Raw genomic sequence first — 14508 nt, forward strand, 5'->3', positions numbered from 1 at the left:
TAGACTTGAGATACTTCTTCTGTTTTCACAGGAAATGGCCAACTTTAGAACTAACTCCCTGTAGTACTTGTACATGTGAATTTAACAAATGATTCAGTGAAAGTTTCCCCTAGACCATAACCTTGCAGAGTGGTTGATTTCAACACCTTTAAAAATCATACATAATCTTATGATGGCCCTGGGAACCATTAATACCGCAAACTTCACTTTTTAATAGAAAGGAAAATAAACCAAACGCACTATCACATTCATTCTTTTTTTCTCATTGGTAAACATTTGCTTTGGCAACATTAAAATTACAATAATTAATAATAAATAATAATTAACATTTATTAAATGTATTATGTGGCAGGTACTTTTCATTCATTATCCCAACATCAGCTTACTTCATTTTATAGAAAGGAAACTGAGACTTCCAGATAAGGATACATGATTTCCTAGAAACCATGCAGCCAGCAGCAATCCAAACCCAGGTCAGACTCCAGGGCCCACCTCCCTTCTTGGTGGAGGCAAAATGCTAACGTCTCCCTAGACTTTCTTCCAGCTACCATTTAATGCAAAGAACATGGGTCTTTTCCTAAGTCCTTTTCCTCTTTTCCAAAGTCCTTTTCCTACATTCAGTTGGCACACTCTCTCAAGGAGAGGAAAGAAAGCATCCTCATAACCACATCCCTGAGAGGACCTCACCACATGTACAGTGCCCAGCTGTCTAAGGCTAGCCTCTCCCTCTCCCCATCGTTGCCACTGCTCAGTTTTGTGGTTTACCCCAATGTCTTTACTTAATCTCTTTCCAGATCTTCTATCTACACCAATTCTTTTTTTCTTTCTGTATCCATACTGCAATATACTTGATTTGGCAGAGTAAGGCACACTGTGATGACTACTATGCCATCAGTGTGTTAGAATTCATTCAAATGTTTTATAGACATTCTTCCTTTAATTTCTCAGAATAAGCCTGTGAGGTAGGCATCATTATCCAGACCACAGAGGAGGAGGCTAAGTCCCAGGGAGAGTAAGTAACTTGCTGAGGTCACACAGCTAGTAAGTAACAGAGGTCCCCTTAGAGCAGTGAAAAGAAAACAATCTATTATACCTTCTGGATTTTATAAGATTTAAATACAATGTTTGAGAAGATCGTGCTCTTCAAGACAAAGCAGCCCAGTGAGACTGCCTTCTCCCCACCCCCACCACACGCATAGACGAGGCTCTAATCCTTGCTTCGCCCTTGATCTATGCCTGTTAGGTCCTTGTCACTCTTTGGGAGGACTGTGGAAGCAGGTTACAGTTGTTCTAAAAGGGATTTCATGCTTTTCTACTAGGGGGACAATGAAAAGCAAATTGAATTCACTATGAAAAGAATGAGCTGCTAAAAAATTCCCAGGAATAGTACTCAAGATTCTACCAAATGATGAAACCAGGGAACGATTGAGTTTCAAAATAAGTCATAAGTCGAAGTGATGATTAAAAACTGCCTCATGTTTCTTCCTTTCTGGCTTTGTATTTTTTTAAGATTTTATCTATTTATTTGAGAGACAAAGAATGAGAGAGAGAACATGAGAAGGGGGAGGGTCAGAGGGAGAAGCAGACTCCCTGCTGAGCAGGGAGCCTGATGTAGGACTCCATCCCAGGACTCAAGGATCATGACCTGAGATGAAGGCAGTCAGTCACTTACCCAACTAAGCCACCCAGGTGCCATCATTTCTGGCTTCTAAATAAAATTAAGATCTAACTACAAAGGCTCCAGTTACTGCAAACATAAGCACTGCTCTGGAATGGATTCTGTAATGAACTTAGGCACTGGTCTGGTAACTCTGCCATACCTGCCAGGACAGCCATGGAAATTTAGCTTTTTGTAAGCTTCTGAATAGACAACTTGATACTGAGAATGCATATTGGTTGTTGACTGGCCTTTGTCACAGCACTCAGTCACTTCTCACCGACACCCTTTAATGTGAAAAGGGAAACAGGAACAGTTACCAGCCCAGTTATCAGGGAGATGTGAAAATAATGAAGAAGGTGCTAGAAAACAGGCACTCAGATCATAACATTTGCTTTAGCATATTTTTCCAGTGTGTTTTCAAAATATTTTAAATAATTTCCATTCTTCCAATTAATTTCTCTCCTAGAACTTTAATATTCACCCCCAATTATCTCAAAGTCCATGATAATTTAAAAACTTGCTTTAGGATGGTTGGGCGGGGGGGGGGGTGGTTGGAAGAGGAAGAGGATTTGTTGATTGTTTCTTTTCTCAAAATCAACTCATCAAAGACGAACAAAAGATTCCCCTGTGCCAAGGTGCTGAGAATCTCATTGGGGAGGTAGAGAGTCTTTCTTATTTAGCTACATTGGGAATCTTGAAAATAGATATACCGATATTGTTCCTAATGACAGAGAGAAGAGAAGGCTCTCTCGTAATGATATTCAATATAGTTTCCCACAGAGGGAGAGCTCCTCTAGTCTGAAGGACTGAAAATAAAAATGTGTTGATGGGTGACCAATGCTAGGAGGATTTATTGTGTGTCTCCAGGGCTGAAGGGAAAGGTGGTATGTATGTACTGCTGGGGAGAGAAATGCAGAAACAGCAAGGAGAGATGAAAGCAGCCTTGAAGGTCACAACACAGACCAAATACAGCTCTGATTTTAAAGAACATGCATGCAAGTAAATTGGGGAATAACCTTGAAAAGTCACCTAGTCAGGTTTTCCTGGTCTTGAATGAGACCTTTTCTGAAATCTAAAGGTCAAGTTGCTTGGTATTTCAACTTGATATGGCTCTGGCTCTAATTAGTCCTGGTATTGAGCTGATTATCTTGCCTGTCACAATTTTGCAGTCCTGTTATGGGAGGTGGGTTTCTCCCACTCCAACTTGTAGTTGCAGACACTTAACGTCACTGTCATGAAGTCTGTATCCGAGGCCAGCCCTCCTTGTCAGAGACTGTTCAAAATGGAGTTTCTTGTCCAGTCCATGTCCACCAATGGAATTCACAAATTCCTAATGCAGTTCTGTGTGAATCGCTCCTCTGTTCTGCCACGGCCTGTTGGTGGTGTGCACATATGTGAGCCATTGCAGAGAACAGAGGGGCAATTCAAATGCTGGGAACATTTTTAGAATAATGACACTCGGTGGAATTTCACAGAGCCTTGCATTTTAATTTATGACTATGGACCAGTTTTGTCAAATAAAGCATGTATTTACAATACGCAAATATTTAAAGCTTTTAAAAAATGTTTAACTCTTCTGGGTTTGGGTTTGTGCCTCTCATTAATGTTTATGTAATTTAAGTTTGGACGATGGGAAAGGTTGGCTGGCTAGAAAGGTAAAACAATCTCACTGTATGCTGAGATATCTAGAAGATAGCTTTGAAAATGAAGCATCTGCAGATCAGGGCAAGTCAGTCTCTCTGCTCTGATTTATTCATTCATTTCATTTGCATTCATTCATCCATATTCATAGTCTCCTTCTTACACATGAACACAATATAGTATCAACACTGTTTTTCTTGTAAGGACCAAGGTGTTCAGCCTTTCTGCTTCCTTATCTCCTTACCTACAAAACAAGGGAGTAGTTTAAAATGCAATGATATCCTGGAAATATTTAGGTAGTATATAATGTCTATTGACATAGTATGCAATAATAATAGCAACAACCTAACATATGCTTCCTGCCTGCAGATTTATTCCAACCACTTGATGGTGAAGAGGCGCCTTGAGGGCCCTAACAGGCAGGTTAGAGCCCCTCTGTGCTTACTGTCTTTGCTGGCCCCAGCTCACCTGCTCCAAAGTTTTAGGGAAGAAATGGCTTCTTCTCTGATAAACTAGCACGCCGAAGGGGGCTAAAAGAGCTGAGAGAGGTACGTGGCATGAGAGAGGTACGTGGATGTACCTGCCCTTAGGGAGCTCAGGAGAGCCACTCCTTGCATGTCTCTTCTAGGAGGCCAAGGGTAAACTCTCACACTCAGAGATATCAGTAGCTCAGCCCCTGGGTCCCATGTACCTCTTGAGACTTTGCAGGTGAAAATATGGGAGCAAAGAGTCAAGTGAGCTTCTCAAAGGCAGGTGAGGGTCACATAATGATGGTCCCCAAATCACAAAGCATCTTTTTTGTCTGTAGGGGTTCAGTGAAAAAGTACAGGCAGCATGAAATAAGATCCTTGAGTTTGTCTTCCCCATCAACAAACAAGTCTGGGTTCTGGGAACTGGGTGCTAGGTGAGCGCTTCCCATTCAGCAAAAAAATAAGTTGTCAGTTTCTCTTCCAGGCATGTTTCAAAAGCAGATTTTAAAACTGTATCTCCTATCTACTTAGAAATGTAGCTTTTATAAGAATGTTAGAAGTCTTTCAGAAGCCCTTGTCAAAATTCAGATGCAATTGAAGGTAACTGTATATAGAAGTACTATAACCACTGATGTCATATGGAATTCTTCCACTTGGAAAAAAGCCAGAGAGCACCACAAGGGTACAAGATGTCAGGGACTGCTTCTGATAGGTTTTGAAACATAGAAGCTTTGATTCTAATGTCTGTGTCATATGCTAAACACATGTGCCCTTAACTAAATAGCACCAAAACCAACGATAAATTGTCAACCTTAATGGTTTCCTCATTTCAAAACACATGTGTTTTGTAAGTTAATGCACTTTTAGGCCAGAATTTTAAGGTGACTACATAGAGTTTAAATGAAAAACATTTCTGATATGTATCTCTATACAATTATACACACACACAGACACACTCCCACATACTTACAACTTCTCTGGTATTTTAAGTCAGAATGAAAGGAGGTGAATTTTGCACACGTTTGAGACCATTGCTTTCACTACCATTGACACCTTTAGGTACTTTGAGGGTCTCACCTGCACTTTACCAAACCAGGAGAACAAAGTTAGGTGGAATTAAACTTTTCTAAATATCTCTCTTTCTTTACTTCTGTGTGTGTGTGTGTGTGTGTGTGTGTTTCCAAAAGTTTTCTTCAGAGAAAAAGATGACATAAAGACTTTAAGGCCTCTATCAAAGATGAGAGATGATATTGAAAATTATTTAAAAGCTGGTGTTTGCTTTTAGGATTTCCTTTATTTCCAAGTTTGTGATCCAAGTTCTTTAATTCTAAGACCAGCTTGCACGATTTCCAGGATAAAATATTTTCTCAGCAGCCACAGGATGAGGTCAAAGAGAAAAAGGAAAGGCAGCTGAGAGTGGATGGGGGAAGGGGGGAGGCAGATCCTAGCCAATATTCTCTCCTCCCCTCAGCTAGGAATGAGCTGTCCGATGCTGCCTCCCCTCAGCCTTCTGTGTGGGCCAACAGAGATAATGAGTCTCCCTTAATACACATCTATGGCAACATGTTGGTTGTTTCAAAAAGTGAAATAGGCAATATAAAATTTTGAAGGAACAAGCTTTTTCTTGACTTCCCTCCGCCTAAAATGTACATGATAGCGAATATAGGGGACTTTCAGAGAAAACCAGTATATGGAATCATTTACTAAATGTTTTAGTTTGTATGTTAAATGACCTGACATAATAGAATATTCACAAGAAGCAAATTAAAAAAAATGTTTTCTGTGTATAATTGCCTGCCTTTATAATCATTGCTAAATGTAGAGCAGTAACTTAATAGTATAATTTATATGTATATGTATATACTATGTATACTTATCTAAATATATAGATATTGACTATCTATCTATATATATCTATATAGATATATATCATAGGTATACACTATGTATATTATCTAAAATATAATAACCTATTCAGTGGAAGTATAAATGATCATGTTTCCATTAGAATACAAACACATTCCAATATACATTTAATACATTTAATTTAATTTATTTAATACATTTTACTTCATGCCATATATTGAATAAGTTTCTACTTTTCTCACTAAAGGAATATTTACATAATAATTTATATAATAACAAAAGTTTTTACCATGCTCCACTCAGAGCAGGAAACAGCAAAGTTTACATATTGAAATATCTTCCAGTTTTTAAATTTTAACATTTGACAGATGACTATGCTTTAAGGAAAAAAAAAGAATACTACCATACCCAAGTATGCTTCCTTATCTCATACCTTCAGTATGGTTTATTGACACTGTCAAGGTATGTTAGAGGATTGGATTCAGTTCTGAGTCAGACCAAGCCAGACCTTGATAAAAGTATCTCACGTGTGCTCCTCTGTATAGTTTACATATAGTTTACACAGTACTTTCAGACACAGCCTCTCCCTGGGCTCTCGTGATTATGCTAACAGAGACGGAGGAGTCAAGCTGTCCTTTACAGACAATATTTAGCACCATGGGTCTCCCACCTTTCATTGTCCCAAGGAGAAGGCAAAAGGGCCCCTGTCTCACTGTACAGAAGCATCGGCAAGGTGATGTCTCTCCCACAGGCTGGGTCAGAGACCAAAATATCAAAACAAGAAGTTGACATTGAGCAATTAGAACATCTCTCTCTAATGACCCAGAAGCACTTGAAAAACTAAGTAGATATGTTTCTACAGACATATTTGCTCTTTAGGGTAGTAGTGATCGTTCATTCACTTTCCATTCACTCAACATGTTATCCAGCCCCTACTGGGTGGCACGACTACTTCTGGTGCCAGGAATTTGGCAGGGATCAAGACAAAGAGCCTACCTTCAGGAAAACATATACTCTGGTGGGACACACAGAACAGTAAATGAGCAAGATGGTTTGAAAAAGTGGTTTTGCTGTGGAGGACGTACACAGGGGCATGTGAGAGTGATGAGTGAAGGGAGAGACGATTGTCCTTTGTTTAGGTGATCAGGCTCAGGTTAGGCAAGATTTGAGCTGTGGCCGTTAAGAATGAGCCATCTTGACGGAGCCAAGACCCAGAAGCAAGAATGAACTGAAATAGGGTGGGCCAGGGTAGCCCACAAAAGACAAAAAGGAGAAGGGGTAGGAACTATAATCAGGTCGTGAAGGGATACTTAGGTCATAGGAAGCGGTAGGATCTTGTTTTAAGTGCAGAGAGAATCCATCAGAGTGTTTTTTGAGAAGGAAAGTATTATGATCTGATTCATGGTTTTAAAAGACAGCTCTGCCTGGCAGGTAACAGAAGGGCCAAGGTAGAAGAGGGAAGGCCCATGAAGGGGATATTTTAATGGCCCAGACAAGTGATGATGGTGGTCTGCCCTGGTGAAGCAGAAGGAGAAAAGCAGCTAGAATCAAAATGTATTTTGAAAAGAGAACTGACAACATTTACCAAAAGACGAGACATGGAGGGAGAGGAAAAGGAAGGGGCAAAAATGACTCAAGTCTCCTGGCTTGGGCATGAATGAGGTGGGTGGTGCCATTTATAGGCCTATGAGGTAAAAATCAAAATTAAATTAAATTTTGGGCCTTAGGTTAGAGATGTCTCTGAGAAATCCAAGAGAAGTTATATGGTAAGAAACTAGATGTGTACAACCAGAGCTTAGGGGGAAAGACAGAAATCTGAAAGGCATCAGCCATGAGTAGTGGTTAAAACCATGGGGCTGGATGAGATTACCTCAGGGAAGAGATGTCTAAAGGAGAAGGAGGGCTCTGGACGTAACTCTGCCTTTGGTACAGAAAACAAAGCATCAAAGGAACCTGAGAGTTGCTACCAGAGAAGAAGGAGAAAATCCACAAAATTAATCCATGTTCAAATTTGTGTAAATTCCCCTAGGAAGTCCATAGGTGAAGATAAATAACTATCAATTTTTTAGACGCGGCTGCTCCTCTATTATGTCTGATTTAAAAATTTCACCATTACCAAAGTCACTTACCTACAAAACATCTTCTTAGAAGCTACTATGTTGCCTACTTTAAAATCTTACCTTTGCTCCGGTGTCTCCCACTCCACGTAAGCCCATGGGCCCAGGGGGTCCTGGTAGTCCCCGAGGTCCCTGAGATAATATAATAAGGAAAGAGTGAACATCCTTGTCATGCGCAGTATTTATCAAGAAGGAAGGAAGGAAGGGAGGAAGGGAGGAAGGGATGGATGAAGAAAGGAGTGCGTGGAGGGAAGAAAGAAAGGAAGAAAGGAAGAAAGAAAGAAAAAAAGAAAGAAAGGGAGGGAGGGAGGGAGGGAGGGAGGGAAGGAGGGTGGGAATGAAGGAAATTGCAGTGATGTCCACACTTACAGCCACGCCAGGATAGCCATCCCCTTTGAGTCCTGGAGCACCCACTGGTCCTCGAGGTCCTTGGGCCCCCTGCATAAATTGAACACTGGGTGACATCACAAGACTAAATTATGAAACATCTGGCAAAACTTAAGCATAATACCAACTCTCTATGGCAAACATGCACTTGATAAGTGCAAAGGAATGATTTTTAAAATTTTAGAAGGGAAGTCTACCACATATAGCAACTTGTTTTAAGTATCTCTTCATAAGTCTTACCCACTTGCGTTTGGTGGGAAGCGTGGAATGAATATAGGGAGTATATGTGAACCTTACAAAATCCTCTATAGGAAATATATTCATAGGAATTAAAAATGACTGATCAGTGATATTTTAATTTTTAAAATTACATTTTTTTCTGGGGCGCCTGGGTGGCCCAGTGGGTTAAAGCCTCTGCCTTCGGCTCAGGTCACGATCCCAGGGTCCTGGGATTGAGCCCCACATCAGGCTCTCTGCTCAGCGGGATGCCTGCTTCCCCCTCTCTCTCTCTGCCTGCCTCTCTGCCTACTTATGATCTGTGTCAAATAAATAAATAAAATCTTTAAAAAAAATAAAAATATAAAAAATAAAATTACACTTTTTCATATCATAAATTGTAGACAAGTATTAAAATGAGAAATTTTAATAGGTATAGCATGAGAAGAAGAGAAGGAAAGAATATGTAGCAAAATCTTCAAGCGTAAAATTTTGAATGTCAAATAAGATAATTAACACTACCTATTGTTGTGTTACATCTAATTTCCTCTCCAGTGGGGCCTGAATCACACAGGGAATAAATAAGCCCATATGAAAATTAAAAACAGATTATTTTTTTAAAAAGCTATAAATAGATAGGACACACAGTTTGTGATTCATATCTTGAGACAGAAAGAAGTCCTAAATATTGCTTTACATGTAACCTTTAGCATCAAAAACTATAGTAGCTATAATTAGCCTCCTATACAGGGGACTGGAAAGCGTGATTACTGCCTTTTGAATAACAGAATTTTCTGAGATGTGTAACTCTCCTTCAGATGGAAATCAAAGGCTTTTTTTTTTTTTTTTGAGAGTGCAATTGGGGGCAAAGTGGGGAGGGTTAGAGAGGAAGGGAGGGAGAATCTCAATCAGACTCCCTGCTGAGCTCAGAGCCCAACTTGGGGCTCCATCTCATGACCCTGAGATCATGACCTGAGCAGAAACCAAGGCTCGGTCACTTAACTGACCAAGCCACCCAGGTGCCCCACAGATCAAAGAAATTTCTGACTAAAGTAAAATGGAGAGAGGGGAAGAAAAAAATGAAGAAGACTCTCAGGTTTAGAAAATATAAATCTATTATACTATATTTAAAACGTGTAATTCTTTCTGTATCACATTCGGTTCTGTTACTGTGATAACTCTTCTAATGGCCCTTGTCAACACATATAAATTATTTTGATTTAAGGCTGTTCATATAGCTAAATATTTATGGTGGGAAGAAACTGATCATTGGCAGACCTGTGTTTTGGAAAAAGTAACAGAACTCTCCATGCTTTCCTCATATGCAAAGAGCTCACATTCTGATCACACTGCCAGTATTCCAAGCCAAATGTAGCCCCAAACCCAACTCCCCAAAGTTGTTCCTAGCTCTACTTTTGGGAATGAATGCCTGCCAGGGGCAGGGGGGAGGTGGTGAGGAAACCTGCATACTCCTTAAGCAATAAAAAAGTTAAGTTTATTTAGGGGCACCTGGGAGGCTCAGTGGGTTAAAGCCTCTGCTTTCGGCTCAGGTCATGATCCCAGGGTCCTGGGATCAAGCCCCGCATTGGGCTCTCTGCTCAGCGGGGAGCCTGCTTCCCTTCCTCTCTCTCTCTGCCTGCCTCTCTGCCTGCTTGTGATCTCTGTCTGTCAAATAAATAAATAAAAATCTTTAAAATAAAAAAAAAATTAAATTAAAAAGAAAAGTTTATTTAGAAAACCAGGAATACGATAGCTGCTTTTTTCCTATTAAATCTGAGACTGGTTTTATGTGATGAACCTTCTTAAGAATGATCTTTAGAAAACATGAGACCACTTATAAAAACGTAATGGACTGTTTATCATCAACAAAAACACAGGATGATCCCTTCCAGTTAAGTGACAGAGAGCAAAAAAAGTTCTTTGGGAGCAGTGAATTTTGGCATATCCTTAGCCACAACAAACTAACCAATCACATCTCAGAAGGATTTCTTGTGCTATTCCAACCATATTTCAGATTAAAGCCCTAAACATTCCATATGGACATGTCCCCAAATAAGATGCCCCTTCCTTTCCATGCTCACACAAGGAACAGGCCCACAACCAAACAAAGCAGGAACTGCTCCCTGGTTAAGTTGGAAGGAAAAGAAAACCAGAATCAAAATTCATTTTCAGTTTTTATTCCTAAATTTCAAGACTATAACAGATTATCAGCAGCTGTTACTGTTTATCCACTGGCACCCACACTGGGAGGAAAAAAATGTTAAAACATTTATAGTTTACAACTAAACATTTTTTTCCTAGAGATCTGTGTCCTGCGTCCTGTAAAAATTTCAGTTAGCTTGTTACTTCTCATGTTCATAGGAAATATCGGGGGCAGGGAGAGGGGCACTGCTCTGTCTCAGATTTTTATTCCGGACTCCTCATAATATTTTTATAGGGAGAATTTTTGTCACTTGGCCTTGATGCACTGGATTTAAGAAAATGCCCTGCAGAGTGATTTGAAGCGTCTCTCTCATTCAGCAGAAATTAAGGTAGAAATCTTAATCTGGTGTTTCATAACAGACTTTAGGGGAGGACTTGGGAGCTCCCTGAAGTCATATGCAAAACTGAATTACGTGCCAAGACTTCCATCAGGCATTTAACCTTTCAAAAGCTTAAAAAGTAGTGCACTAGGAGCGCCTGGGTGGCTCAGTGGGTTAAGTCTCTGTCTTCGGCTCAGGTCATGATCCCAGGGTCCTGGGATCGAGCCCCACATCGGGCTCTCTGCTCAGAAGGGAGCCTGCTTCCCCCTCTCTCTCTGCCAGCCTTTCTGCCTACTTGTGATCTCTCTCTCTGTTAAATAAATAAAATCTTTAAAAAAAAAAAAAGAAAAGTAGTGCACTAGGGAAGAATGACAGAAGGAGTATCGTTAGAGGCCAAGGGATTAGAAAAATTGTGGAGTAAGGAGTTGGAACACATCAATTAAATACATCACCAACAATGCCAATAATGATCAGTAAAAAACGGGGTGGGGATCTTTATAAATCTAGGCTGCACATTTAACTGGATTTTATTTTTATTGTAAAGAAAAGTATAAGTAGAGAGAAGTAGCTTTAAATCATGGAACTAGGAATACACAGATTCAGGAAGTTATCAAACTATATGAAAATTGCCATCCAAACATTCTTGATTGAGGCCATATCTATAGTTTTAGCATGAGGAAATTTGGAATTTTCTCCTTGCCTCGTACATAGCTTGGGTTGCCATGTGCCTAAGGGTCGGGGGAGTGGGACAACAATCTTGTTCTAGTTTGCCCTGGACTGGCTCTGTTTTAGCTTGAAAATCCCACATCCCAGAACCTTCTGTGTCCCCAGTAAACCAGTAAACTGTCACTCTAGCAAGGACAACTGTTAAAGTGATTAGGAATAAGTCAAGCAGAGAGAGTCAAGTATCATATGGTTTCACTTGTGGAGTATAAGGAATAACATGGAGGACATGGGGAGATGGAGAGGAGAAGTGAGTTGAGGGAAATCGGAGGGGGAGACAAACCATGAGAGACGGTGGACTCAGAAACAATCTGAGGGTTTTGGAGGGGCGGGCGGTGGGAGGTTGGGTGAGCCTGATGATGGGTATTATGGAGGTCACATATTGCATGGAACACTGGGTTGGTGCATAAACAATGAATTCTGGAACACTGAAAAGAAATTTAAAAATAAATAAAAATTTTTAAAGAAGTGATTAGGAACAACGAAGGTCAGGATCCTCCCTCCATCTTTAAAAGGAGCTCTCCAACTTAATAACAGTATATAGGAGATTTCACATTATATTTCAAAGAGGATTCCAAGCTTTCTTTTCTGAAGTTTTGAAAATCACTGATGTTAGTACTGGATCCTTTTTATCCAGAAGAGGCAATCTGATAGAACGAAAGCCAGTTTCAAAACCACATAAAAACATGCTACTAATTCGATACAGTGCTGATTATGGAGCCCTGAAGCCCATTCTCATAAGCAGGGATGGGATGTGTTTGTGACATTTGGAATGTTAAATTTTGCTGTCATGCTGAGTTTTGTGTGAGCCGGGAAATGGTGCTTTGTTGCCATGGAAAATAGATATGATTACTTAAAACTGTCATCTCCTATGATTATTTGCATTTTCATTTAAAATAACTCTGAAAGATGGAAAACAAAGCAGAGAAATTTAATTCAGTAAAGCTCCCAAACATGAACTTCTTGGACAATGTTTTACGAAAGAGATACCTAGGCCGTTAATATGTAAATAAGGAACCTACGGGTCATATAATCTCTTATTTCACAGACATTACAAAAGAAGCATCTTCAAACAAATGTTTAGTCATCTAAAATCTAACCATAGGAGCTATCATCCCTCCACATTCATGAAAAATGGATCGTCTGATGGCTTGATTTTTAAAAACAATGATAGTGTACTTTTACATTAGAGTCCATCATTGTGGAGTGAGGAGAAAAGTCTCAACTATCAATTTTCTGTGCATTAATTCCCCTTCCCCTTCTCTCTCTCTTCATATATATATATATATATATATATTTTTTAAGATTTTATTTATTTATTTGACACACAAATATCACAAGTAGGCAGAGAGGCAGGCAGAGAGAAAGAGGGAAGCAGGCTCCCCGCTGAGCAGGGAGCCCGATTTGGGGCTCGATCCCAGGACCCTGAGATCATGACCTGAGCCGGAGGCAGCGGCCCTAACCACTGAGCCACCCAGGTGCCCCTCTCTTCTCTCTTATAGAGGGGAAAAAAGAACACAAACAAAGCCTACCTTTGGTCCTCGAACAGCAATTCCTGGTTCTCCTTTAAATCCAGGCATCCCTGGTCCTCCTCTATCTCCCTGCACATTTCAAATAATGTTCAGTTTCAGGCTTTAAATGGTGGGAGAAACCATAATAGCGTAAAACACAAAAGAGTGAGCCAATTTATAAAGGGCTTAATCTATCAGTCTCAGATCTTGAGGTAGTAGCTTCTTCTAATATATTTGAGGGGGATTTCAAATACCAAGCAAATAAAACCTGTCATTGAGGACTGTGACAGCTGTTTATAGAAAGGCCACTGAAATAAGTGGCTATCTAGACTCAAATATTTAGACTATACGAATACCCAGGAAAGCTCTTAAATCTGAGTGGTTTTCTTTTCTGCCAGACTCTCTGGTTATTAATCCTGCTGGATTCTTCTGAATAAACACAATAAATTTTTACCTGCATTAGGGTCTAGAATTTAGTAGAGGTAGTTCATGGTGAAGTGACAACTTCAAGACCAGGAGCAAGGAAGCTGGTTTCTAATCTTCAATTTCCTGCTAGCCTTTAGTTTGCTTACTTGTGAAATGTCAAGGTTGAACCAGATAATATCTTGTGGTTCTTCCAAAACTAAAATTCTAGTTTACTGATATCATGAATTTTTCCCCACGCCAACTGCCAAAGATCCAAGTTATAACTCAATCAATCATTCATTCATTCACTCACTCACCCCCCCAAAAATGCATACCTTTGGCCCAGGTGGTCCAGGGATTGATGCTCCAGGCATCCCAAAAGGGCCCATAATTCCTGGTTCACCCTAAAAAGAAAAGAGCAAAATACTCATTACATTACAAGCAAAGAAACCATATATAGGAATTATATTAGGAAAAACATAGAAATATATTTCCAGCATTTTAAAATATTATGACCTGTTTCACAGACCAATGTGAAAATATTTGAACATTTTTGCTAAACCACTGCTAAAGTTTTTGATGATGAACATTTCAGGGCCTTTAATAAATGCACTCAATTAGTTTCTGAATATTAGGAAATTTTTATCCCTTGTGTATTCTTTTATTAGTTAATAAAATTATGTAATTCATGGTGCTTCCCTTTTGTATTGCATGTCAGAACTCAGAGGGAAATGTTTGTTCAATTACAACACTTTTCTTCAACATAAGTTCTTGGGTATACTTGGTAGGTAAATAATGTTTCTGTAGTTCCTTCTAACATTTTCCTTTGTTATTTTATTTTTCATGGTCTTCCATTGTAATTTAGCTCATATCACTTTTTTAGAACTAGGGAGTTTATGGTAAAAACAATGGAATTTCAAATTTAAAAATGTCTTTTCTTTTCCTTTCTTTTTTTTGTGTGTGTGTGTCTCAATAGTCTCAAGAAAGACT

The 14508-nt window shown here is 39.5% G+C and overlaps 1 protein-coding gene across 1 annotated transcript in view; it reads right to left on the reverse strand.

The window, feature by feature from the left end:
• Positions 1-14508, reverse strand: part of COL28A1 (collagen type XXVIII alpha 1 chain) — a 154153-nt gene that overhangs the window by 63460 nt on the left and 76185 nt on the right. Inside the window, exons 21-24 of the mRNA XM_080818277.1 lie at positions 13854-13922; positions 13135-13203; positions 8124-8192; positions 7818-7886 (exon numbers count right to left, since the gene is read on the reverse strand). Coding sequence (XP_080674403.1) covers positions 7818-7886; positions 8124-8192; positions 13135-13203; positions 13854-13922 — 276 coding nt within the window. The remainder of the gene's footprint in view (positions 1-7817; positions 7887-8123; positions 8193-13134; positions 13204-13853; positions 13923-14508) is intronic.

The sequence above is a fragment of the Martes martes genome (assembly GCF_963455335.1).
Source record: "Martes martes genome assembly, chromosome: 11".
In the NCBI taxonomy this organism is placed as follows: Eukaryota; Metazoa; Chordata; class Mammalia; order Carnivora; family Mustelidae; genus Martes; species Martes martes.